At 37.2% G+C, this 24,806-nt stretch overlaps 3 protein-coding genes across 3 annotated transcripts; all 3 read right to left on the bottom strand.

Moving 5' to 3' along the window:
- Positions 1-232: 232 nt before the first annotated feature.
- LOC117572209 (odorant receptor 47b-like) lies at positions 233-2,800 on the bottom strand. The gene is made up of 5 exons (XM_052003591.1): positions 2,795-2,800; positions 2,601-2,735; positions 2,023-2,543; positions 357-720; positions 233-300 (listed from the first exon to the last, which is right to left on the bottom strand). The coding sequence occupies exons 1-5, from the start codon at positions 2,798-2,800 to the stop codon at positions 247-249; spliced, it is 1,080 nt and encodes a 359-aa protein (XP_051859551.1). The 3' UTR covers positions 233-246.
- A 1,903-nt stretch (positions 2,801-4,703) lies between these two features.
- LOC117572215 (odorant receptor 47b-like) lies at positions 4,704-6,431 on the bottom strand. Its single transcript, XM_034254891.2, has 5 exons — positions 6,301-6,431; positions 6,068-6,236; positions 5,485-6,005; positions 4,829-5,192; positions 4,704-4,772 (listed from the first exon to the last, which is right to left on the bottom strand). The coding sequence occupies exons 1-5, from the start codon at positions 6,429-6,431 to the stop codon at positions 4,719-4,721; spliced, it is 1,239 nt and encodes a 412-aa protein (XP_034110782.1). The 3' UTR covers positions 4,704-4,718.
- A 12,624-nt stretch (positions 6,432-19,055) lies between these two features.
- LOC117569683 (uncharacterized) lies at positions 19,056-23,320 on the bottom strand. Its single transcript, XM_052003590.1, has 6 exons — positions 23,311-23,320; positions 22,813-23,256; positions 21,968-22,696; positions 21,398-21,901; positions 20,210-21,265; positions 19,056-20,143 (listed from the first exon to the last, which is right to left on the bottom strand). The coding sequence occupies exons 1-6, from the start codon at positions 23,318-23,320 to the stop codon at positions 19,407-19,409; spliced, it is 3,480 nt and encodes a 1,159-aa protein (XP_051859550.1). The 3' UTR covers positions 19,056-19,406.
- Positions 23,321-24,806: the final 1,486 nt, after the last annotated feature.

Below are 24,806 nucleotides of genomic sequence, written 5' to 3'. Positions count from 1 at the left end.
CAGCCGCTGCGATTAACGAGCATGCCAAGAAAAAGCTGGGAATAAGTAGTTGTGATTGCTTTATGAGCAGCGATTGAAAGACACAGACAAAAATGACGCTAAAATTAGCTAAAATTAGCTAAAGGGATGCATTAAGTATACGCCAGAGTGGTTGGTGCTCTGTGTATTTTATTGAGTATTATGTGCAACAAGAATAATATTAAGCAGGTGCATTTCAAATACGTTGTTAAGTGTTTTAAAGAGTATTTAATCCAGGCTCTCCAACATCAATGTGAGTATGCTGTAGCATTGCTTAAGTATCTGCAAAAATATCAAATATTACTCAACATTCTCAAATACAGAAAGCATTAACTTACAGCCATGTAACTAGTGAGATTTAAGGGCGGAAAAGGAGCTGCACCCATTGAGAGTGGTTTCTGTGCCCGTCGTATTATGAAAGCGATATCACGCTGAATCTCCGGCACAGGTGGCGACCATTCGTAGGCATCAAATGCAGCTCCTGCTACATTGAATGCATGTTCGTTGACCATGTTGCCAGCGATGCACCAGTAGGATAGATGCAAAAAGCTGAGCACCATAAAGAGCATGAATCTTGCGGCCACTGAGGGATCATGACGAGCCACCAGCGAGATGAATGTGGACAAGGAGATCAAGAAAAAGGACACGATCATCTGCATGATCATGGGTCCATAGAATACTTCGTTGGTGAGCTCCACAAGGCTGTAATAAAAAGTTAGTAATTGTGGAATGTTTCTATGAGAGAATACAGATTAAAGTTTGATAACTTTTCGATCTTAAAAAAACAAGTAAGAAAGTTACAGTCGAGTGTGCTCGACTGTGAGATACCCGCTACCCATTTTTAATAAAGGCAAAATATTGCGGTATCATTTTCAAAATATACCGAAAATACTTAAAAATACTAAAAATATACCAAATGGTATGTGTGGTATATCGATATAGTACACCATTCAAAATATACCATAGACGGCACAATGTGCCAGATTGTCGGCCAAAGCAACTCAGACCCCTAGTAAGTAGGCGTTTTTGCCCATACAAAAGTATTTCTTTAATAACTTCCACAATTTTTATCTGATCGTAACCAAATTTTCAGGAATCATAACTACTACAGTAATTATTGTATATACCAAAATTCGTAGCTCTAGCTTTAAAATTACGCTTGTTATTCGATTTTTTTTGGTTTGCGAGCGGAAGTGGGCGTGGCAAAAATTTGAAACAAACTTGATCTGCGTGCAAACATAACAAATGCTGTCGAAAAAAGTTATAGCTCTATCTCTTATAGTCCCTGAGATCTAGGTGTTCATACGGACAGACGAACAGACACACAGACGGACATGGCTAGATCGTTTCGGCTGTTGACGCTGATCAAAAATATATATATACTTTATAGGGTCGGAGATGCCTCCTTCTACCTGTTACATACATTTCCTGTCGGCACAAAGTTATAATAACCTTCTACCCTATGGGTATAAGAATCTGGTTTTATAATCGATGATTTTTTAAATCCATGAAATTTGTTCTTTTTTTCTAGTAATGAGACAAATAATAATATTTTAAATGCGACCAAATTCACAAAAATAAAAATATTTTAAATGCGATCAAAGTCATAAACTAGTATTTAAATCCTAAAAAAGAAGATTTTAATCTTTAAAACGTATTGTCATAAAATTCCATTCTGAAACACTTCTCAATATAAAATCATATTTTCAAGAATATTAAAGTCGTGTTTCAGCATTGGTCAATCGGTAAAAATCTTAAAACAAGAATCATTGAGAAATGGAGTGTCAAAGTTGTAAAATCCTTTTTGAAATTGCGATCTAATGTCCAGTGCTGTCGCCATTTTAACTCATCAGTAAGTAAAAGAAATATATAAATTACTGGGATAAATAAATAAACGAAGTCTCGAGAATCAAAAATGTTTAGTTTAATTTTTAAATTGTTCGGCTTTAACTTTGACTTGACTTTCAAAGGATTGAAATTGGGTTTTTTTTTCTTTTTACTCACCCAAGGATCTTCTGGTGAAATATGCAAATGCGTCGCAGCTCGGAACGATAGAGTGCCACATCGTGACGATTGAGCTTGGACATGCAGCGCAGCTCCACACACAGGATCTTCATGTTGGCAGCCAGCTGGAAAAAGATGTGTACACACAACAAATCTAAGAAGAGCAATGCGTACATATTGTTAATCAATGCAAAAACTTGCCACCCATAGACAATAGCGTGAGCATAAGGATGTCTATCGGGATCATGCCAACCGAATGGATATATCGCATGAAAGGGCAACTTTTGATTCGTATAAACAGGAAGAGTCGCAATCAAGCCGATAAACATGGAGAGACCAAAGAACCAAAGGACACTTAGAGACGATTCTACGGTATAATGATAACGTTGTATAGACCGAATTTCATCGGCTGAATGTTTTTTCTTCACTTCCCGATGACAGGCATCCAATCTATCGACTAAATCATCGACTTTATCGGCACGAAAGTACAAAAAGTGCCATTTGGTCATCAAGTAAACCATCTAAGGTAGAGAGTTTTATTTAAGTTGTTTATATATAGAATTTAGTTTAATATTTACTCCACAGTTCCACAAAAGATCCTGACCTAAGGCCACAAAATCTTCGTCCTCGTGTAGCGCCCACACAGTAGTAACAATGAAAAATTGATTTGCAACAAAATATAAAAGTTCCAAGCGCGTTGAATCAAGGTTCGACTTTCCGACTTAATCGGAAAGCTGCCCCAGGCGCTGCTTAAGAGAAAACAAAGTATGACGTACATTAAATTATTTAAATTTATTTTAAATACTTTACATTAGTTGCAGACGATTGTAGTGGATGGATGTGTGCTCCGGATGCACATTGCTGTGTAATACTACCCACAGTTCCATGGGATGTACGCGGAGCAATCTCCATCTCCTTTGAACCTCATCAATGAGAGACATTGCACGTGTTTTAGCCACTTATTAGACTGACAACTGGAAAACATCTTGTCAGTTGCTTATATAGACGTAACTTGAGGGCTGCAAAACTGCAAATCGATAGAGTATGAGCTTATTAGTATTATATATTATTATTAATGAATGGGAGAGGCATACAATTATATTGACTAATCACAAGGACATTTTACAGGGCTGCAGTATAAGTACTTGAAATTTTTAAATTCTTAAATCTATGAAGATTATTTATATTATTATTTATATGATTGCAAATGTGACTTTATTTTAATATACAAATATATATTTTTTATTTTTATATTTCATGTTTATTTAGCAACTACCTTCAAAATTTCTTCAATTTAAAGATTTTCTAAGATAACTTTTATTTTAATTTTTAGCTCTTTTTATACCCGCTACCCATAGGGTAGAAGGGTATTATAACTTTGTGCCGGCAGGAAATGTATGTAACAGGTAGAACGAGGCATCTCCGACCCTATAAAGTATATATATACTTGATCAGCGTCAACAGCGGAGACGATATAGCCATGTCCGTCTGTCCGTCCGTCCGTCTGTCCGTATGAAACACTGGATCTCAGAGACTATAAGAGATAGAGCTATAATTTTTTTTCGACAGCATTTGTTATGTTTGCACGCAGATCAAGTTTGTTTCAAATTTTTGCCACGCCCACTTCCGCCCCCGCAAATCAAAAAAATCGAATAACAAGCCTAATTTTAAAGCTAGAGTTTTTGGTATATACAATAAATACTATAGTATTTATGATTCCTGAAAATTTGGTTGCGATCAGATAAAAATTATGAAAGTTATTAAAGAAATACTTTTGTATGGGCAAAAACGTCTACTTACTAGGGGTCTGAGTTGCTTTGGCCGACAATCTAGCACATTGTGCCGTTTATGGTATATTTTGAATGGTGTACTATATCGATATACCAAACATACCATTTGGTATATTTTTAGTATTTTTAAGTATTTTCGGTATATTTTGAAAATGATACCGCAATATTTTGCCTTTATTAAAAGTGGGTAGCGGGTATCTCACAGTCGAGCACACTTGACTGTAACTTTCTTACTTGTTTTTATTTATATTCGAAAATTAAATTTCTGAGTTTTTTGACTTTGCCGATTTAATTTCCTTCCATTCTTTAAATTCTTTTAATTTTGTTTAGCGATAAATTAAAATTTCTTAATTTTTGCTTAGCCATTCCATATATTTCTCCCTCTGGAGCCCAGATCAATCTATAAATTATTAGAGAATTGTTATTTAAATTTCTCAAACAATTTGTTGTATCATAGATTGATGTTTAATACAAAAGTTGACTTTATAATTTCTCTAAGTTTCTAGACTTTGTAGATATAATTGTACAACTTTATAAGACAGCTTTTACTCTTTTAGTTTCCTGCTGTTCTAATAAGAAATAACTCTTTTTGCTATATTCATTAATATTGAGAGTTCTGTAAGTTTCGGATCCGCTCGAAACTGTCTTGAGCCTAGTTTAATCTCAGAATTAATTCAGCCCTGTTTTCTGTAAATTTCTCAAGCAATTTGCAGCGATACGCCCACATAATGAGAAACGCGATAGAATGTTTCCAGCTGCGGTGAGAGACTCGAGGATTGTTGTGGCATTTGGCATAGACGTAAACAATGTATTGGTGCTTTGTGAACTTTATTGAGTATTATATGCAACAAGAGTAATATAAAGCAGGTGCATTTAAAATACGTTGTTAAGTGTTTTCAAGAGTATTTAATCCAGGCTCTCCAACATCAATGTGAGTATGCTATAGCATTGCTTAAGTATCTGCAAAAATATCAAATATTACTCAATATCCTCATATACAGAAAGCATTAACTTACAGCCATGTAACTAGTGAGATTTAAGGGCGGAAAAGGAGCTGCACCCATTGAGAGTGATTTCTGTGCCCGTCGTATTATGAAAGCGATATCACGCTGAATCTCCGGCACAGGTGGCGACCATTCGTAGGCATCAAAGGCAGCTCCTGCCACATTGAATGCGTGTTCGTTGACCATGTTGCCAGCGATGCACCAGTAGGATAGATGCAAAAAGCTGAGCACCATAAAGAGCATGAATCTTGCGGCCACTGAGGGATCATGACGAGCCACCAGCGAGATGAATGTGGACAAGGAGATCAAGAAAAAGGACACGATCATCTGCATGATCATGGGACCATAGAATACTTCGTTGGTGAGCTCCACAAGGCTGTAATAAAAAGTTAGTGATTGTGGAATAGAGATGAAAGTTTGATAACTTTTAGATCTTACAAAAAAAAGCAAGATTTGATTGTGAAACAAGATTTAAATCTCCAAAAGTTTTATAAAAGTATTATTGAGATAAAAAAATTTGATGATTTTTCAAAAAGATAAATAATAAAGTTGAATTTTCGAGAATAAAATATTTTGTAGAATTTTAGCTTAATTTTGAAATAGTTTGGCTTTAAACTTTGACTAAACTTTCGAAGGATTAAAAATAGTTTTCTTTTCTTTTTACTCACCCAAGGATCTTCTGGTGAAATATGCAAATGCGTCGCAGCTCGGAACGATAGAGTGCCACATCGTGACGATTGAGCTTGGACATGTAACGCAGCTCCACACACAGGATCTTCATGTTGGCAGCCAGCTGGAAAAATATGTGTACACTCAACAAATCTAAGAAGAGCAATGCGTACATATTGTTAATCAATGCAAAAATTTGCCACACATAGACAGCAGCGTGAGCATAAGGATGTCTATCGGGATCATGCCAACCGAATGGAAATATCGCATGAAAGGGCAACTTTTGATTCGTATAAACAGGAAGAGTCGCAATCAAGCCGATAAACATGCCGATACCAAAGAACCAAAGCACACTTAGAGACGATTCTATGGTATAATGATAACGTTGTATAGCACGAATTTCATCGGCTGAATGTTTTTTCTTCACTTCCCGATGACAGGCATCCAATCTATTGACTAAATCATCGACTTTATCGGCACGAAAGTACAAAAAGTGCCATTTGGTCATCAAGTAAACCATCTAAGGTAGAGAGTTTAATTTAAGTTTTTTATATAATATATAGAATTTAGTTTAATATTTACTCCACAGTTCCACAAAAGATCCTGACCTAAGGCCACAAAATCTTCGTCCTCGTGTAGCGCCCACACAGTTGTCACAATGAAGAAATTGATTTGCAATAAAATATAAAGGTTCCAAGCCCGTTGAATCAACGTTCGACTTTCCGACTTAATCGGAAAGCTGCCCCAGGCGCTGCTTAATAGAAAACAAAGTATGACTTACATTAATTTATTTAAATTTATGTGCAATACTTTACATTAGTTGCAGGCGATTGTAGTGGATGGATGTGTGCTCCGGATGCACATTGCTGTGTAATACTACCCACAGTTCCATGGGATGTACGCGGAGCAATCTCCATCTCCTTTGAAGCTCATCAATGAGAGACATTGCACGTGTTTTAGCTACTTATTAGACTGACAACAGGAAAATATCTTGTCAGTTGCTTATATAGACGTAACTTGAGGGATGCAAAACTGCAAATCGATAGAGTATGAGCTTATTAGTATTATATATTATTATTAATGAATGGGAGAGGCATGACTAACTTAACACGATAAATCACAAGGACATTTTACAGGGCTGCAGTATAAGTAATTGAAATTTTTAAATCTATGAAGATTATTTTATATGATTGATTTTTAAATCTATGAAGATTATTTTATATGATTTGATTTTATTTTAATATACAAATATATATTTTTTTATTTTTATGTTTCATGTTTATTCAAAATTTCATCAATTTCAAGATTTTCTAAGATGACTTTTGATTCAATTTTTAGCTCTTTTTTTTCTTTATATTCGAAAATTATACAGTTCTTGATCCTTTTGGGAACTGTGTTTAATGTTATCGAAATAATTCAAGTGTTTTCAAAAATTTCACCAACTAATATGCTGAGTTTTTTGACTTTGCCGATTTAATTTCCTTTCGTTCTTGAAATTCTTCTAATTTTCTTTAGCGACAATTTAAAATTTCTAATTTTTGTTTAACCATTCCATAAGTTTCTCACTCTGGTGCCCAGATCAATCTATAAATTATTTAACAATTGTTTTTATGAATTTCTCAAACATTTTGTTGTATCATAGATCGATGTTTAATACAAAAGTTGACTTTCAAATTTCTTTAAGTTTCTAGACTTTGTAGATATAATTGTATAACTTTATAAGGCAGCTTTTACTCTATTAGTTTCCTGCTATTATAATAAGAAATAACTCTTTTTGATTAATGAATATATATATAGTATAATAAATATATAATATTGAGAGTTCTGTAAATTTCGGATCCGCTCGAAACTGTCTTGAGCCTAGTTTAATCTCAGAATTAATTCAGCCCTGTTTTCTGTAAATTTCTCAAGCAATTTGCAGCGATACGCCCACATAATGAGAAACGCGATAGAATGCTTCCAGCTGCGGTGAGAGACTCGATGATTGTTATGGCATTTGGCATAGACGTAAACAATGCATATAGCAAAAAGGAAAATTATAGTCGAGGGCGCCAATTAGGTTACTGATACGCAGTTTCTGTTATAAGTATCAAGAAACCATAACACGATTTTCAGCATTGAGCAAAAGGAAAACAAAAACACCGCCGTAGATATCTCAGTGAATGGTGGTGTATAGTGCATGTTGCATGTGGCACGTTGGATGCAGTGGCAACAAAGTTTGCACTTTTTATCGTGCGTTTTGCTTACTTTTTCCTCGGCTCCTTTTAAGGCAACAAAAATGCATTTTACAGTTCGTTTTCCATTTTCCATTTTTTGTTTTTGTTGTTGCCTCTCGTTTGCAAGCGCAAATCTTTAACGGCTTGCAAAAATATTGCCAATGCCAAATTTGGTAGTCAACGATATGGATGAAGTCTAGAACGTCGCATCGCATCGCCTGTTCGGTTCTATTCTGTTTGCCTTTTAGCCAACTAGCTAGCCAACTAGCTAAGCTGGCCAGCTAGTGTTCTTTTTGTGCATTCTGCTGACTTTTGACTTTTGCTATCTTTTCCGACCCGAACTCAATTCAACTGTTTCAGTCGTCACCCGCAATACACCAGACACGGGTCTTATTAATCTGGATAGCATTTAGCTGAGCCTTGTCTTACTCTCGTATTCGCATTCGTATTTGGCAAATGGCCAATGCAACTGACATGTCGCTGCTTGTCCAACGTTGCAAGCTTCGTCGACGTCGTCGTCGTCGTCGCTTCATTAGGAACCAGCAACCAGCGCAACATTGTTGAATCAACGAAACCACGACAGCTCTACGAAGAGGCAAACTCTGACAATTTTCATCAAATTCTGCTCAACTTGTGTGTTTACTTTATACACTAACGGCAAGTCCTTGGAAATTATTTGCTAAGAAAACGTTGCTGAAGTTGAACTAAACTCCACAGAAAATACATAAATATTATAAAATATAGTATTTAAACTTTAAAATTAGGATCAAATTAAATTAAGTTATTTCATTTTATTTAAAATAATTAGAAAACTTTATTAGAATTATATTAAACGAAATATTTTTAAATCAAATTGTAGATAAAAGACTAATCAGAAAAAACCGATCGATATCAACATGTTTTAAATTATTTATGAAAGTCTGAACAGAGAAAAAAATGTAGATGGAAAAGTATATTACAAATATGGATATTTGGGACTTTTCTATCATTTTTGGAATTAGGAATATATTCTTGAATTAAAGATGTTTTTGTTTTTCATATTTGAGTCAAAATCAATCTTATTTAAAGCAGAATAATTCTAGATTTTTTGATCTTGATTTGATATTTTCTGTGTTTCACAAGATACTTTGGCCACAAGATACTTTGAACTTAAACGAAATACAATGGAAGTTATTAATTTAATTATGATGTATAGAATTATGTTATTTTTCTTAAAAGAAAACCTATCGAGATAAAGATTTCTTGCAAAGTATTGAGACAAAATTTTAGTTCAAAGACAAATAAATGAAACTATTCTCAATTTATAAAGATATTGTATACCAGTTTTTCACGATTGGATTACGTTTGTTTTATTCTTATTATTACTTCACTTAATATTTACTTATTTTGCTCAAAGTTGAATATCGATATCTAAACATTAAGTTATCGTATGCTAAATACTAATATTTCAATTTGAAATAGTTTTTTATCGGTTTTCAAACAACTTTTTAAAGGTGATGTTTAATTTCCTTAAAATTTAAAAATGTTGTCCAAGATTTTATTTTAAGATACCTCATTCAACCAAATCTCTTTTATTTGTTTCCAGCTACATTTTAGAGCTACAAAAATTATAGTTTTTTTTTTAGCTGCGAATTTTGAAGAGCATTTCATCAGTGACACATTAAAGTTATCCTCAATCGTATTTTTCGGCTGCTCGAGATTTGAGTTTGAAGCTTTCGCTTTGTCGGTAGACAGAGGCAAGGCTGAAAGCTAGACAACTTTGTTGCAGCTTGGCAGCCAGCAACTGGCAACTGGTAACTTGCAGCAGGCAACAGGCAACTAGCAACTGGTAAGTTGCAACTTGCAACGTGGTACCTGGCGCAGGTAGCACTACAATTTGCGCGCTTGTCAAGTGTACGACAACATTACGCGCAATTGTTCAATGTCAATGCATTTGATGGGCATGAAATGTCTCTCCAGGCACAGTTGATGTATTGTTGTTGTTGTTCGTATTGTTGCTGTTGTTGTCCTCATTCATTGTTTTGAGGCGGCATCGGCAGCAGGCAACAATTCCCATGTGCTGACATGTTGTGTGATAACGAAGCTGCCTCTTAAGTGCGCCTTTGTCGCGGCAACAAACGCAAAAGACAAACAGTTCGTCAGTCCGTCAGTCAGTCAGTTGGACAATCTGACAGTCAGTCATTGCAGCATGCAACATGTTGCACAGCCTATGAACTCAATTAAGCTTAAGCCCACCTATCGCGAGGCACTCAACTACTTGTTTACGTTTCCTCGAAAATGATTTGAAACTATTCAAAAGTATTCATGATGATAGACTAAAAACTCTATTGGATGGCATACTAAAGACATGCCTCGAAGTTGCAGTTGCACATTGCACGTTGCAACGCCCCGAAATAAAGTAAACTTTTCGTTTTTATTACAACTGATAATACGATCTGTGTGAGAGTGCAGATCGTACCAAACATTCCCTGCGGGATATTGGGCTGTGTGTTTTTTATTTAAAAGCCGCTCATTTCAAGTGATTTTTCGGTTAATAAATGCATCAAAATGTTGAATCTAAAACATTTTTATGTCGTATAATTAATCACAATTATATATTTCTATAGTCCAAAGTAAATGATGGCCGGACAATGGCCAACAATGCGAAACGACTTTGACTTGAATGTGGACGTTGACTTAAACTTGGACTTGGACTTTGGGTTGTGGCGCCACAGGGGGGTTGCATGGGCAAACATAGAGTGAGGGAGGAGAGGAAGAGGGAGGGAGAGAAATCGAAAGAAAGAAAGAGAGAGGGAAGCGTAGCAGAGTTTTGCCAAGCGGCGCACTAAAATTTTATGACTCTATTATGAGAGTGGCGGCTATTCAGTTCCAGCTACGCTCCCGCCAACAGCTCCGTTGTGGCTCCATTGTGGTGCACCAAGCCGTGGCTATTGTTCTAGCAACAAGGAGAGGGGGAAAGGTAGTTGTAGTTGTAGTTGTTGGTGCTGAGTCTGGAGCCGCACATTGTTGCACTTGCCTTTGCTTTGGCTACAGCTTTGGCCTCTGCATATGCGCAAGTGGATGCCAAAGATTTCAGCACACAGATTATACAGGCAACACACACACACTCACACACACACATAGTAGTATATCTTTCTACACACACTCGCGCGCTTAGATTGCCTTTGGGCCGTCGTAATTTATAACTGAGCTAAAATAGCCGAGAAAAAAGCTTTGCGGCAACCAAAAAATAATGCACACAAATTTGCGTTGAACTTCGAGCGTCGAGTTTGCTTTTCGCTCTCAGTGGCTCTCCTGCCCCCTCTGTCTAACATATGCCACCTCTCCACTTGCCCTCTTCCCACTCTTGGTTTGACCAGCACTTGCATGTGTTTCCCTCTCTCTCTCTCTCTCTCTCTACTGCCACGCTTCGGCTCCTGCACCATGGAACAATAAACTGCATTCCTCGGATATTAATCACAGCAGCGCCACGCTTATGAATAACTCTCGACTCCTCAACTCACCCCTCATATAACTCTCTCTACACTTTATTTCAGCCATTCCAAGCACTCGCTGGTACTTCTCTTTTTTTCGAGTATCTTTTCTGTGCTTTATTAAATCGAAAAATTGCAAAGTTAAAGCTTGCAAACGTGACAGTCAGAAACTTATAAAAAAAATAAAGCTATTCAATAAAGATCATTATTGCATATTGTAAATTTTGCAATAAAAGACACATTGAAATTTATTGTCATGCTTGAAATATGGAATGAAGAGAAGTAAGATTTGTAGATATATAATTCATTTTATTTATTGATGTAAGAGTTTTTAATATAATATGATCTGAATTATATATACCATTCACAGAAAGACAAAAATTAAGAATGAAAACTTAAATCAAGATTGTTTGTATGTCAAAATTAAACAAAGAAGGTTTATTCTTAAATCTAGATCAAAAATCTACAAAAAATCTAAATTGCCCAATTTTAAAACTCAAGATAATAATCTTGTTTTAAGAGTAGAAAAATTTAAAAATTTAACAAAGAAGGCAAAATTTGAAGTCAAGATCAAACGTTCTAGATTAAATTTAGATTAAATATAAATGATATAAGATTGATTATGACTCAAATAGGAAGATTTTATCCTTGTTTAAAAAATAGTAAAATTTAAAAATTGAACCAAGAAACAAAATCTTAAGTGAAGATTAAACATAGTTGCTATATTGAATTGTACACAGACCAATCAAAAGAAAAATCTAAGAATTCGTTTTTAATACGATTCATTGATTAGATGAACCAAAACAACTTCAATAAATAAATTCTCTAGTCTTGTTACTATTCAAGAAGTTAAAGATCTTTTAGTCTGGTTGGTGTTAAAAATAGAAAGTCAAAAGATAATCTGTGCTACAGATAATTTAATAAATATTTTATACAAAAATTAAAATTCAAATATTTTACTATGACAATTACTCTAAATTGTTGCTGTTCACATTAAGATTCGTTGTTTGGTAACTGTGCGAATAATGGCGCGATAATATCCGTGTCCACAATTGCAATTGCATTTGGTCACATGTGTTTGCAGAGTATCAGTTGAGCTGATAGAACACATGCTGTAGCGACTGCAATCTGGAATATTTATTAACAATATATTGGCAACTTGTTGTTGTTGTTCTTGTGTGTTTGTTGTTATTGATTCGAGTGGCGTTGTGGCCGCTAAGCAAATGCAGCTCGCGTTCGATCGATTGATAATGGCAACAACAACTTTAAGCCACAACAGAAACAACAACAGCAAGAACAACAACAACAAGCACTGGCCAGAGGCAAACATAACAGGCGAGACATGCAAAATTAAAGGCCAGTTCCAGTTCCTGAACGGCCCCAAACCCGAAACACACAATTAATATTTATGACCTTGCCTAGCTGATATATTTACCTGGGCGCACACAGGTAAATGGCGCGATTTATCATAGTCAGAGGTGCCTGGCCAAAGCCTGTCTGCCCATATTCTCCAAGTTGCCGTCGCAGTCGTAGTCGCAGTCACAGTCTGGTGTCTGGACAGATACAGCCACAAGGATAATAGAACTGTTAACATGGAAATAAAATTCAAATCAAATGCATGCTATCTCTCTATTGCTCTCCCTCTCTATGTCATGGTAAACACAGTTTTTCTGCTGTCAAAAAAATGCCATAAAAATTCTTTCATAATATATACAAATTCTGCTAATTAGCAGACCCGAAAAAATAGAAAACTGAAAACTCAACTGAAGCTGAAAACTGAACGCAACTGAAGCTCATGTCAGTCAGCTGCACAATAGAGATAGCTACACTGAAAAAAATCTTAAGTCACGAGTTTTGTGTTAGTACTAAGAGTTTTCAAGAATATATTAAAGCTTGCAAACACATCTTCATTTCAAGAACATTTCATATAAGAGAAAGTTCTTGTTAATATCATATACATAGGAAAAAATGTAATAATGTAAATGTAATGTAATAAAATGTAAAACACAAGTATTAATATTAGATAAAAAAGTACACTTTATTATATTGTTTTTTTTATTTTTTATTTTTATTAGTTTATTATATAATTGATTAGCGCATTCAATTATGAATATTGTTGATCACTTTTCTTACGAAATACCTATCATCAATTTGCGCAGCATTAGAAATCAGAAAGTCAGCCATAGACTACAAAAAAAGAATAGACGAAACACAAAAGTCTATATACATATAAAGTAAGAAAGCTGCAGTCCAGTGTGCTCGACTTTGAGATACCCGACTACCCATTTTGAAAAAAAACAAACTATTGTGATTTTTTTTCACAAAAAACTTAAATATAGTCGAGGCTTTTTGGTATATTTTTAAATTACTCAATTCAACATATACCACAGTTCACAAAATATACCAACCTTTAGAGAAATTTCGATGGGTTACAGAATTTTCTAATCTATGTTATTGTCTAATATTTTCGCTCTTATTTCGAGAATTTGGTAATTTTCAGACTAATATAGTAAGTTTCAGTAATTTTTTCGGAAAGTGGTCTTCTTTTAAGAACAATATTTAGGAACTGCTCTTTTTTTCCAGTGTAGAGAAAGAGAGAAGGAAGCCCTTGCACTGTCTCACTGGGTGGCAAATTAAGTCAACTCCCGTGGCAACAACAACAGCAACAACACCGACAACAACAACAACAAGTGCATGCATGTTTCAGCATGAAAATATTCATAATTAAAGTGCGTGTGCGTCTCTCTCGCTACACACAAGGGTGGCTTCTGACTACACCTGACTCGGTGTGTGTATGTGTCTGTATTATTGTAATAGCATAATTAATTTATTAATTAGTTTTGTTTTTTTCGTGCTTCGCATTCGCTGAAGCATGCAGCCACACAGCAGGAGCGGGAGCGAGAGCGCGTAATTGAAGCTGCCCACGCACAAAATACAAAATACCAAACCGAAAACTGAATCCTCAATTGGTAAGCTAACCCTGACATCGACCCAGAGACAGGTTCAAGGTGGAAGCGAGAAAACGGTAGCGACAACAATTAAATGTGTTTTGGTCAGGTTTTAAGCAAAACCATTCACCTTCAGCTTCAGCGAGTATTTCATTCAATTGCAATTATCAGAGCCCGAAAAAGCCCAAAGCAGATTTTTGTATGCAAGTTGCGAGTTTGCCAGTTTCGCCAGTTGCAAGTTGCAAGTTGCAATTTGCGGCGCTTTTCATTGTCGGCTATGCGAGCAATGCGACGACCTCCATCGTCGTCGTTGTCATTGTCGTTTGCCATTCTTCTGTTTGGCCGCAGACAATTGCAAAATTGTCGCCAACTCGATTCGTTTCGAAACGAACTGAACCTCAACCTGAAGCTGAAGCTGAACCTCGCGACTCAAAACAAAACCGAGCCTCATAGGCATACCTGTCGCGCATACCCCAAATCGTTTAGCAATTGACTGACGATTGTTTTTCTTTTGTTTTAGCTTCTCTCTTTTTTTTTTTTTTTAGTTGTTCGCTCTTCTGTGGCGAGAGAGAGTAAGCAGAGAACTTTGCCTTGACTTGCTTCGCCTTCTCAGGGCCAAGTTTGTCCGGCCTCACTTGGCTCATTGTCATCTTCTGCGTTTAGTGAACGCAAAGCAAAACCGCCCGAAGACGAGCCTAAATGGCCAACTGTTTTCGGCTCATTGGCAATTTACGTAGATCGTGAAGTGCTTCAGACTACGCAAAACTATTAAAGTCCATAGTAATTGCAGCTCACAGACTACCCACTCATGTGGCAAGTTGCTCAAGCCTCAAATGTCTGAGGTAAGCTGCTTCAATTTTAAGAAGCACTACTTGTATTTAATATACATAAGTATACTTTGAAACCATAGAACTCACATATTAAATTTAGACTTCAGACTTCATTTCAGAAAAAGTTCTGAACTGTCTATTCAATAAAATTTAATTAAATAAGAAAAATCACTGTTCTACACCTTACCCAAAACATTCATATTGATGAATGTCTTCTAATCAGTCATTAAATTATAATTTAAGTGTAAAGATCAGATTTCTTTTTAAAGTGTCTTCAAACGATTTATTTTCTATTTAATTTGTGGACTGTCTATTGCATTACATTTGGAGTTAATGATTAAAAAAGAAAGCTATTATCGCTACCCGAATCATTCATATCAAGAAAGGTCATCTAATTAGGCATTACGTTTTAATTTTAACCTATACTTCAGATTTCTTTTTAAAGCGTCTTCTTAAGATTTATTTTCTTATTGATTTGAGAATCGTTGAATCACATTTTAAGTTAATGATTCAATAAGAATACAGATAACAAGGAAATAATTAAATGAAGAACTAACACAGCCCGACTGTAAGACTGAAACTTTTATTTCAAGGATTGTCTTTCAATCCTGAATTGTTATTTAGTTAATTAGGCTATTAGTGAATTAGGCTATGCTAATATTGTACTATTTCTATTATTTAAAGCAGAAAGGTGTATTTAGACAAGTAAATTAGATATCTATTTTACACAAAAATATGTTTAATGATTGTGAAAAAATCAAATGTAAATGTTATTAAAAATGAGTTTAAAAAATTTCAGCGAAATTTATTTACAGCTTTCAGCTTTACTATTTTAGTTTATGATATGTGAACTTTCGAGTATAAAGACAACATTAAGTCAAATATTAAATGTATTTTATTAAGTTCCAATAAATCAAAATTATTTGCTCTCGAATGTGTGTTTTCATTGATGATGTTCGTAATACACAATAAAAGTAGAATTTTTTTCTATTGACAAAATTAAATTGAATTGAAGACAAATTAAAAAAAAGTAATGAATAATTATTATTTTATTAAGTTTGTTCTTCATATAAATTGGTCAGCTCTCATTAGGTCTTCATTATAAAGCGGTATATTAAATCTCTTGAAACGCACATTGTGGTCTCCATGGATATTAATGTTCTCTCACATTATTAGCTATCTGCGAAATGCTGATAAAATGTTTGGCATATAATGCCCTCTAAGCATGTTTCTGTGGCAGTTGTGGCATTGCCAACTTGCTACTAGATTGCATGTGGCAAGTTTGTGTGTGTTACCTAAGCATGCGCTGCGATAATCTTGTGGCAAGTGAGGCCTTACCTTCCCCCCTCCTCGACTCGATTGCAAACAGTTCTTTTTGCGACTTGCAGATCATGGAATCTGAGGAATTGAGACAATTATTTGCACATCGTGTATGCGAAGACAAGTTGCCGTTGAAGCGAGAGCCGCATGCGTGAGATGCTGCTGCCCCTGCTGTGCGGCTGCTGCGGCAGTTGCATCAAAAAAATTTGCGAAATTCATTAAATAAAAGTCGTGAAGAGCTGGCGAATCGAGGCAAGTAGAATCGTCTGCAAAATATTTGACAAAACGCCACTTGCGAGACGCCGCCGAAGACGTCGACGTCGTCAACCATTTTTGGCTGCCCCGCGGTTCGCACACAAAATGCGGTAGGTAGTTTTTCTCATTCTGCCACTGCCTCTGCCACTGTTGTTGCCACAAAACAAGGGGCAAGTTCAAGAACGTTGGATTCTACCTAACAAAACACGACAGGAGGTTAGTATAACTTTTAACGTCGTCTCATAAACTATGCGATATCGATTCAACTTTTTATTCAGCCTGAAAGTTGTTTAGTGTTTGTTTTGCGTTGGCTTTACGATTTCGGGCAAGTTAGTTTGGATTTTCAGCCGGTGGTAACGCCCTTTTCGTGTCGTTGGCTAGGCGAATTGCTAATTGAAATTTCGTATTAGTTTTGGCCTTGAGACGGAAGTTGGGCCGCCAACAAAAACACGTTGTATTAGACACGTTGCATGTTTATGCTAATCCTTGATGCCCTCGATTCCAGTCTGTGCCCCGCGGCATGCGGCATGTGGCAGGCGCGAAAATAGTCGCCCAGCAAACGCCTCGCAATTAGCCAAAGGTCTAAAGCTAAGAGTCGAGTCCAAGTGCTGCCCAATGGCTTATTAAGGTGTTGGTCCAACATTGTTGCCGCTGGCAGAGTGCGGCAGCAACTGGCAACAACTATAAGCAACAGCTGCAAGTCTCGTGCCACATTTTGGGTTGCATACATACCATAACATATATTGAGTTTCGCATGTGGCAAAATCGAAAATGCAAACGCTTGTTGTCAGGCCGGGTCACAGCGTTTAATAGAAGTATAAAATTACAAATGGCTAAAATATTGGCGCACATGTCCTGGGACGAGTTGCAAATGCCACATTTATTTGCACGCTGCACTTCCTGGCCCCGGCAACTTGTTAGTGCCACAGTCACATGTTGTTGTTGGCTTGGCAAAATTCATGCGCATGTTTGTGCCTCATTTTTGGACATTTTCACTGCCAACAACAACAGCAACGACAACAGCCACGCATCGGAATTGCCATCAAATGTGCAAGGGCAAAAGTTGCGTTGCATTTATGCGAACGGTAGCCTTGCAACAGAAACAGATCCGGACCCAAACACACAGACCTCATGTCCGTTGCATAGACGATGGGATCCTCCATCTCCCCCTCCTCTCCGATTTATAGTTAGTGATGAACTGCAATATATCCTGCAAATATGGTTAAGCTAATATGGCTCAAATATTGCATTTTAGGAGTTAAGCATAACTTTCTTATCTTAATATAATATTAAAAATTTGTCAACTGTATGATGCATTAATATTAGTTCCATTTGATTTTAATCTGAACTTTTTTCTCATCAACTCCTCATGTCAATATTAAAACTTTAAGAGAGATTTAAAAATTGAAGTAAGTCTTAATTTCTTAAATTTTACAAAGAATTTAATATATAAATTTTGAATATTTTAATTTTTTTGTTAATATATATCATATATTATTGATATCATATATCAATAATATTTTATTCTCTTGTGTCAAAAGTTTTGTTTAATAAAACTTCTCAATCCAAATTTTTACGCCAATATTTAGATCTTAAGGGAGATTGAACAATTAATGTAAGAATCTTCAATTTTTCAAATATTACAAAATGCTTACAAAGAACTTTAAATGTAAATATTGTAGATTTTAATTCAGATAATATGTAATTATTAAATTTTATTGCTTGCCTCACTCAAAAGTTAGAGTTTAATCAAGCTTCTTGGAAAGTCTTTATCCTTACCTTATCTTATTATTTATTGTTATATTTTTTTATATGAAATTAATATTTTATATATAATAGGAGGATAGTCTAGATAGTCATCTGAAAATACAGAGTTTTATCGTTGCTCTTCTCTTTCGCAGATATCACAGGGAGTAAATTCATTGCTCTTTACTGCAGCATAATGAAAATACTTTCATTTTATTCTCATAATGGGTATAGGCTTATATAAGCGAAGTATGTGCATGCATTGATATATACTATATGCTCATCTATAGTATATTTCCATATATGTATCATACATAGTATAAACGCATTCGATGTTCGAGTGTGTATATTGTATATTTGCTGTTTTCCTATTTGTTTATTTGCCTGCTTTGTCAAGTGTTTGTTTGCGTTTAGCGCGCACATCGTTTGCAAAAATCGAAATTGAAATATGAGACCCCAGTCGAAATATATACCCTATATGTTTGTATATATGTATATGCTGAGTGTGTGATACTAGAGTTGAATGTAGTGGTAAATTCGCATTCGCACACCTCAGTACACGTTGTGTTCAGTTGTTATTAGCTTTTGTTGCTTTTCTCATTGTTTATGCGAAATATTTTTGCTTTTTCTTTTTGTTTAATTTTTTTTGTGTTCTACGAGTATCTCACCAAAACCGATAGCTGCAGAGTTTTCGCAATGTGGGGGATTGGGCCAATCGTATGAATTCAAAAACACATTTTGGCTTTGCAATATTCAACTTTAAACCAAAAATAGAATGCACATAAACTTTGATATTTGCATTTATTGGGCACACTGATCTCGTATTCATATAAAATTATAGTAAGTCATCCCAATCTTATATGTAACTTTTAGTTTGTAAAGGGACATTTCTTGGTGGTTAAGGAGGAACTTTCTGTACTGCTGGAAAACGAGGATTCAGTGGTGTCTTCAATAGTAGATGAGGGGTCTGTATAGGAACTTTTTTTGGTGGTTGAGGAGGAACATTCTGTGCTGCTGGAAGTTGAGATTTCAATTGTACTTTCAGTAGTGACCAAAGGTCTGCATAGGGACAATTTTTTGTGGTTTAGGATGAACTTTCTGTGCTGCTCGAAGACGAGGATTCAGTGGTGCTTTTAGTGGCTGATGAGGGGTCTGGATAGGGACTTTTTTTGAGCTTGAAGTCGAGATTTTAGTGGAGATTTCAGTAGTTGACGAGGGCTCTGCATAGGGACATTTTTTGGTGATTGAGAAGGAATTTTCTGTGCTGCTAGAAGTTGAGATTTTAGTGATGCTTTCGGTAGTTGATGAGGGGTCTGTGTAGGGACATTTTTTGGTGGTTGAGGAGGAACTTTCTGTGCTTCTAGAAGTAGAAATTTTAGTAGTGATTTCAGTAGATCATGAGGAGTCTGTATAGGGTCTGTTTTGGTGTTTGAAGTCGAGATTTCAGTGGTGCTTTCAGAATTTAACGAGGGTTCTGCATTGGGACATTTTTTGGTGGTTGAGGAGGTTGTTGTGCTAGAAGTAGTTGAGGCGGAGGGGCATTTAGTTGAGCTATTCGTTGATGAAGAGCACTCAGTGGTGCTTTCTATGGTTGAGGAGGAGGGACTTTTAGTGGAGCTCTTCGTTGATGAAGAACTCTCAGTGGTGCTTTCAGTAGTTGAGGAGGAGGGCCCTTTGGTGGAGCTATTCGTTGATGAAGAACTCTTAGTGGTGCTTTCAGTAGTTGAGGAGGAGGGGCCTTTGGTGGAGCTATTCGTTGATGAAGAACTCTCAGTGGTGCTTTCTGTGGTTGAGGAGGAGGGACTCTTAGTGGAGCTCTTCGTTGATGAAGAACTCTCAGTGGTGCTTTCTGTGGTTGAGGAGGAGGGGCCTTTGGTGTAGCTATTCGTTGATGAAGAACTCTCAGTGGTGCTTTCAGTAGTTGAGGATGAGGGGCCTTTGGTGGAGCTATTCGTTGATGAAGAACTCTCAGTGGTGTTTTCTATGGTTGAGGAGGAGGGGCCTTTGGTGGAGCTATTCGTTGATGAAGAACTCTTAGTGGTGCTTTCAGTAGTTGAGGAGGAGGGGCCTTTGGTGGAGCTATTCGTTGATGAAGAACTCTCAGTGGTGCTTTCAGTAGTTGAGGAGGAGGGACTCTTAGTGGAGCTCTTCGTTGATGAAGAACTCTCAGTGGTGCTTTCAGTAGTTGAGGATGAGGGGCCTTTGGTGGAGCTATTCGTTGATGAAGAACTCTCAGTGGTGCTTTCTGTGGTTGAGGAGGAGGGACTCTTAGTGGAGCTCTTCGTTGATGAAGAACTCTCAGTGGTGCTTTCTGTGGTTGAGGAGGAGGGGCCTTTGGTGGAGCTATTCGTTGATGAAGAACTCTCAGTGGTGCTTTCAGTAGTTGAGGATGAGGGGCCTTTGGTGGAGCTATTCGTTGATGAAGAACTCTCAGTGGTGTTTTCTATGGTTGAGGAGGAGGGGCCTTTGGTGGAGCTATTCGTTGATGAAGATCTCTCAGTGGTGCTTTCTGTGGTTGAGGAGGAGGGACTCTTAGTGGAGCTCTTCGTTGATGAAGAACTCTCAGTGGTGCTTTCAGTAGTTGAGGAGGAGGGACTCTTAGTGGAGCTCTTCGTTGATGAAGAACTCTCAGTGGTGCTTTCAGTAGTTGAGGAGGAGGGGCCTTTGGTGGAGCTATTTGTTGATGAAGAACTCTCAGTGGTGCTTTCAGTAGTTGAGGAGGAGGGACTCTTAGTGGAGCTCTTCGTTGATGAAGAACTCTCAGTGGTGCTTTCAGTAGTTGAGGAGGAGGGGCCTTTGGTGGAGCTATTCGTTGATGAAGAACTCTCAGTGGTGCTTTCAGTAGTTGAGGAGGAGGGGCCTTTGGTGGAGCTATTCGTTGATGAAGAACTCTCAGTGGTGCTTTCAGTAGTTGAGGATGAGGGGCCTTTAGTGGAGCTATTCGTTGATGAAGAACTCTCAGTGGTGTTTTCTATGGTTGAGGAGGAGGGGCCTTTGGTGGAGCTATTCGTTGATGAAGAACTCTCAGTGGTGCTTTCAGTAGTTGAGGAGGAGGGACTCTTAGTGGAGCTCTTCGTTGAAGAAGAACTCTCAGTGGTGCTTTCTGTGGTTGAGGAGGAGGGGCCTTTGGTGGAGCTATTCGTTGATGAAGAACTCTTAGTGGAGCTTTCGGTAGTTGAGGAGGAGGGGCCTTTGGTGGAGCTATTCGTTGATGAAGAACTCTTAGTGGTGCTTTCAGTAGTTGAGGAGGAGGGGCCTTTTGTGGAGCTATTCGTTGATGAAGAACTCTTAGTGGTGCTTTCGGTAGTTGAGGAGGAGGGACTTTTAGTGGAGCTATTCGTTGATCGACAACTCTCAGTGGTGCCTTCAGAAGTTGAGGAGGACGAGTTTTCAGTGGAGCTATCCGTTGATGGAGAACTCTCAGTGGTGCCTTCAGAAGTTGAGGAGGACGAGTTTTCAGTGGAGCTATCCGTTGATGGAGAACTCTCAGTGGTGCCTTCAGAAGTTGAGGAGGACGAGTTTTCAGTGGAGCTATCCGTTGATGATGAGCTCTCAGTGGTGCCTTCAGAAGTTGAGGAGGACGAGTTTTCAGTGGAGCTATCCGTTGATGATGAGCTCTCAGTGGTGCCTTCAGAAGTTGAGGAGGACGAGTTTTCAGTGGAGCTATCCGTTGATGGAGAACTCTCAGTGATGCCTTCAGAAGTTGAGGAGGACGAGTTTTCAGTGGAGCTATCCGTTGATGGAGAACTCTCAGTGGTGCCTTCAGAAGTTGAGGAGGACGAGTTTTCAGTGGAGCTATCCGTTGATGATGAGCTCTCAGTGGTGCCTTCAGAAGTTGAGGAGGACGAGTTTTCAGTGGAGCTATCCGTTGATGGAGAACTCTCAGTGGTGCCTTCAGAAGTTGAGGAGGACGAGTTTTCAGTGGAGCTATCCGTTGATGGAGAACTCTCAGTGGTGCCTTCAGAAGTTGAGGAGGACGAGTTTTCAGTGGAGCTATCCGTTGATGATGAGCTTTCAGTGGTGCCTTCAGAAGTTGAGGAGGACGAGTTTTCAGTGGAGCTATCCGTTGATGATGAGCTCTCAGTGGTGCCTTCAGAAGTTGAGGAGGACGAGTTTTCAGTGGAGCTATCCGTTGATGGATAACTCTCAGTGGTGCCTTCAGAAGTTGAGGAGGACGAGTTTTCAGTGGAGCTATCCGTTGATGGAGAACTCTCAGTGGTGTCTTCAGAAGTTGAGGAGGACGAGTGTTCAGTGGAGCTATTCGTTGATGGAGAACTCTCAGTGGTGCCTTCAGAAGTTGAGGAGGACGAGTTTTCAGTGGAGCTATCCGATGATGGAGAACTCTCAGTGGTGCCTTCAGAAGTTGAGGAGGAGGAGTTTTCAGTGGAGCTAGCCGTTGATGGAGAACTCTCAGTGGTGCTTTCTGTAATGATATCGACAGCTGTTGTACTAGTTTGCGAACTCGTTTCCGTTGTCTTATCAGTTGCTCACGCAGTTGTAGAAGCGGAAAATTGATTCATTATTGTTAAATTTAATTACCTGTGGTTATGTCTGAAGGTGGTGGCGGTGATGGTGAACATGGTGTTGGCGGCGGAGGAGGTGACGAAGAAAGTGGACACGGTGTTGTAGTCGGTGTTGGCGGCGGAGGAGATGGCGGAGAAAGTGGACACGGTGTTGTAGTCGGTGGAGGTCTGGGGTTCCAAAGGTTTCCAAAGATATTGAATATAAGAGGTTTATACATGGAAATGCTTTGATTGATGTTAAACCCATTTTTGGTGACACCATTCACACACTTTTGTTGTGCTTCACTAAATTGATATCCTTCATCGCAAGAGCTTTTGATCTTGCCCAAGACACCGAAGCATACGTAATATGAATTAGGATTCGTTGAGTCGATTGCTTTATAGCCAATTTGTCGATTCGTGCAGATATCCAGTGCATCGGCGAAGACGATGGTCAATAGACCAATCCATAATATGTTAACTGAAAATTAAGTATTATTTTATGGATGTTAGAAGAGTTGATAAAAGAACTTACCCATCTGCATTTTCTTTAGTTTATGGTCAGTTACAGTTTGCGCATCTCGTATTTATAGTTAACTTTCTTATGTATAAACAATTAACTGAAAGCTCTCAAGTAAACATTTTTTCGCAGACAGAAATACATTTTACAAATTGCAAACTACCAACAAGTAAAACCTATGTAATGTTTACAATGTTTACAGATTTTATAGATATACTTACAAATTCTCTTGAAGTCTTAGAATCTTTGTTGTTATGTACAAAAACAAAATGTGACACGAAATGTATTTCGTAGTAAATAATGTCATTTAATAAAATTTATTTTGGTATTAGTTTGGAAGTAAAAGTATATTGATACACTTAATATGTATAGTTTATTCGTTTCGTATATTTTTAGAATACTTTATACTTTATTTTATATTAGTTTGAAAATTTATAAAATATAAATATAGACATTAAAATATAATAATATAAAATTTTTTATATATTTCATATTATTTTAGTTTATTAATTCATAAAATCTAAAATATAAATAAGCAGAAAACTTTAGTAAGAGAATTGAAGTAGAAAAATACTTAAAATAATTACTACAATATTCTGATTAAGCGACACATCAAAGATACACGTTTTTTCCCCCCAGATATATAAGTTCTTTAATATTTATGCTTTCAACATTGTTTAAGGAACTTTATCGTAGATCACACAAAAGATCACAGCGGGCAGTCTCAAGTCAAGTTGTATAGTTAAATTAATTTAAATACTTGTAGCGCGCTGTGCCAAAGCATAATCTTATAACATTTTTATACTCTTATAAATGCATCATTACAACCAAATTTTATTGGCAATCAAACAATGGCCACAAACTGGCCACTTGACGTGGGCTGAGAACCCGGGGAGACCGGCCATCTGAGCGTATATAGTATAAATATATACTATATACTTGACTTGTACCATATACATTACTGATTTATGACACACCGACGCGATTCATTAAACACATAGCAGAAAAAAAGAGGGGAAATTCTTAGGGTAAAACATTGATTTTATTTGATTTTAATAGCGCCGACCCGAAAGCCGTGGCCAACTATAAAGCGGTTATAAAACCCTGCAGCTGATAGCATGGACAAAAGAACCGCTAACGCCATCATCAGCTTGACTATATAGCCAAGCGCACAGCATCCAGTTCCAGTTACAGTTCGAGTCTCTCTCTCTCGGGGTCTCCCAGTTAGGTCATAAATTTGTACAATTAAAAATTATGGTGAGTTTTTACAGTTCATATCACAAGAAGTGGGTATGGAAAATTTATGTGGCGTCGTCGTTGGGAAAAATAAATCAGAGAATGGGGCAAAATATCAAAATCAAAGTTAAACGTTTTTCTCTAGAGACCCTAGACCCAGAGACTAAAACTAGGCCGTAAACCTTCACGGGTCGCACCTAGAGCTGGGCAGCTCGTAAAAATGCAAGTGTCAGACAGGTGAAGCTTGCCTCTTGACTCACGTCCATCTCCCGTGG

This window comes from Drosophila albomicans, chromosome 3 (genome assembly GCF_009650485.2).
Source record: "Drosophila albomicans strain 15112-1751.03 chromosome 3, ASM965048v2, whole genome shotgun sequence".
NCBI classification, from domain to species: domain Eukaryota; kingdom Metazoa; phylum Arthropoda; class Insecta; order Diptera; family Drosophilidae; genus Drosophila; species Drosophila albomicans.
The sequence above is the reverse complement of the archived record's forward strand: the minus strand, read 5'-3'. Positions and strand labels throughout refer to the sequence as shown.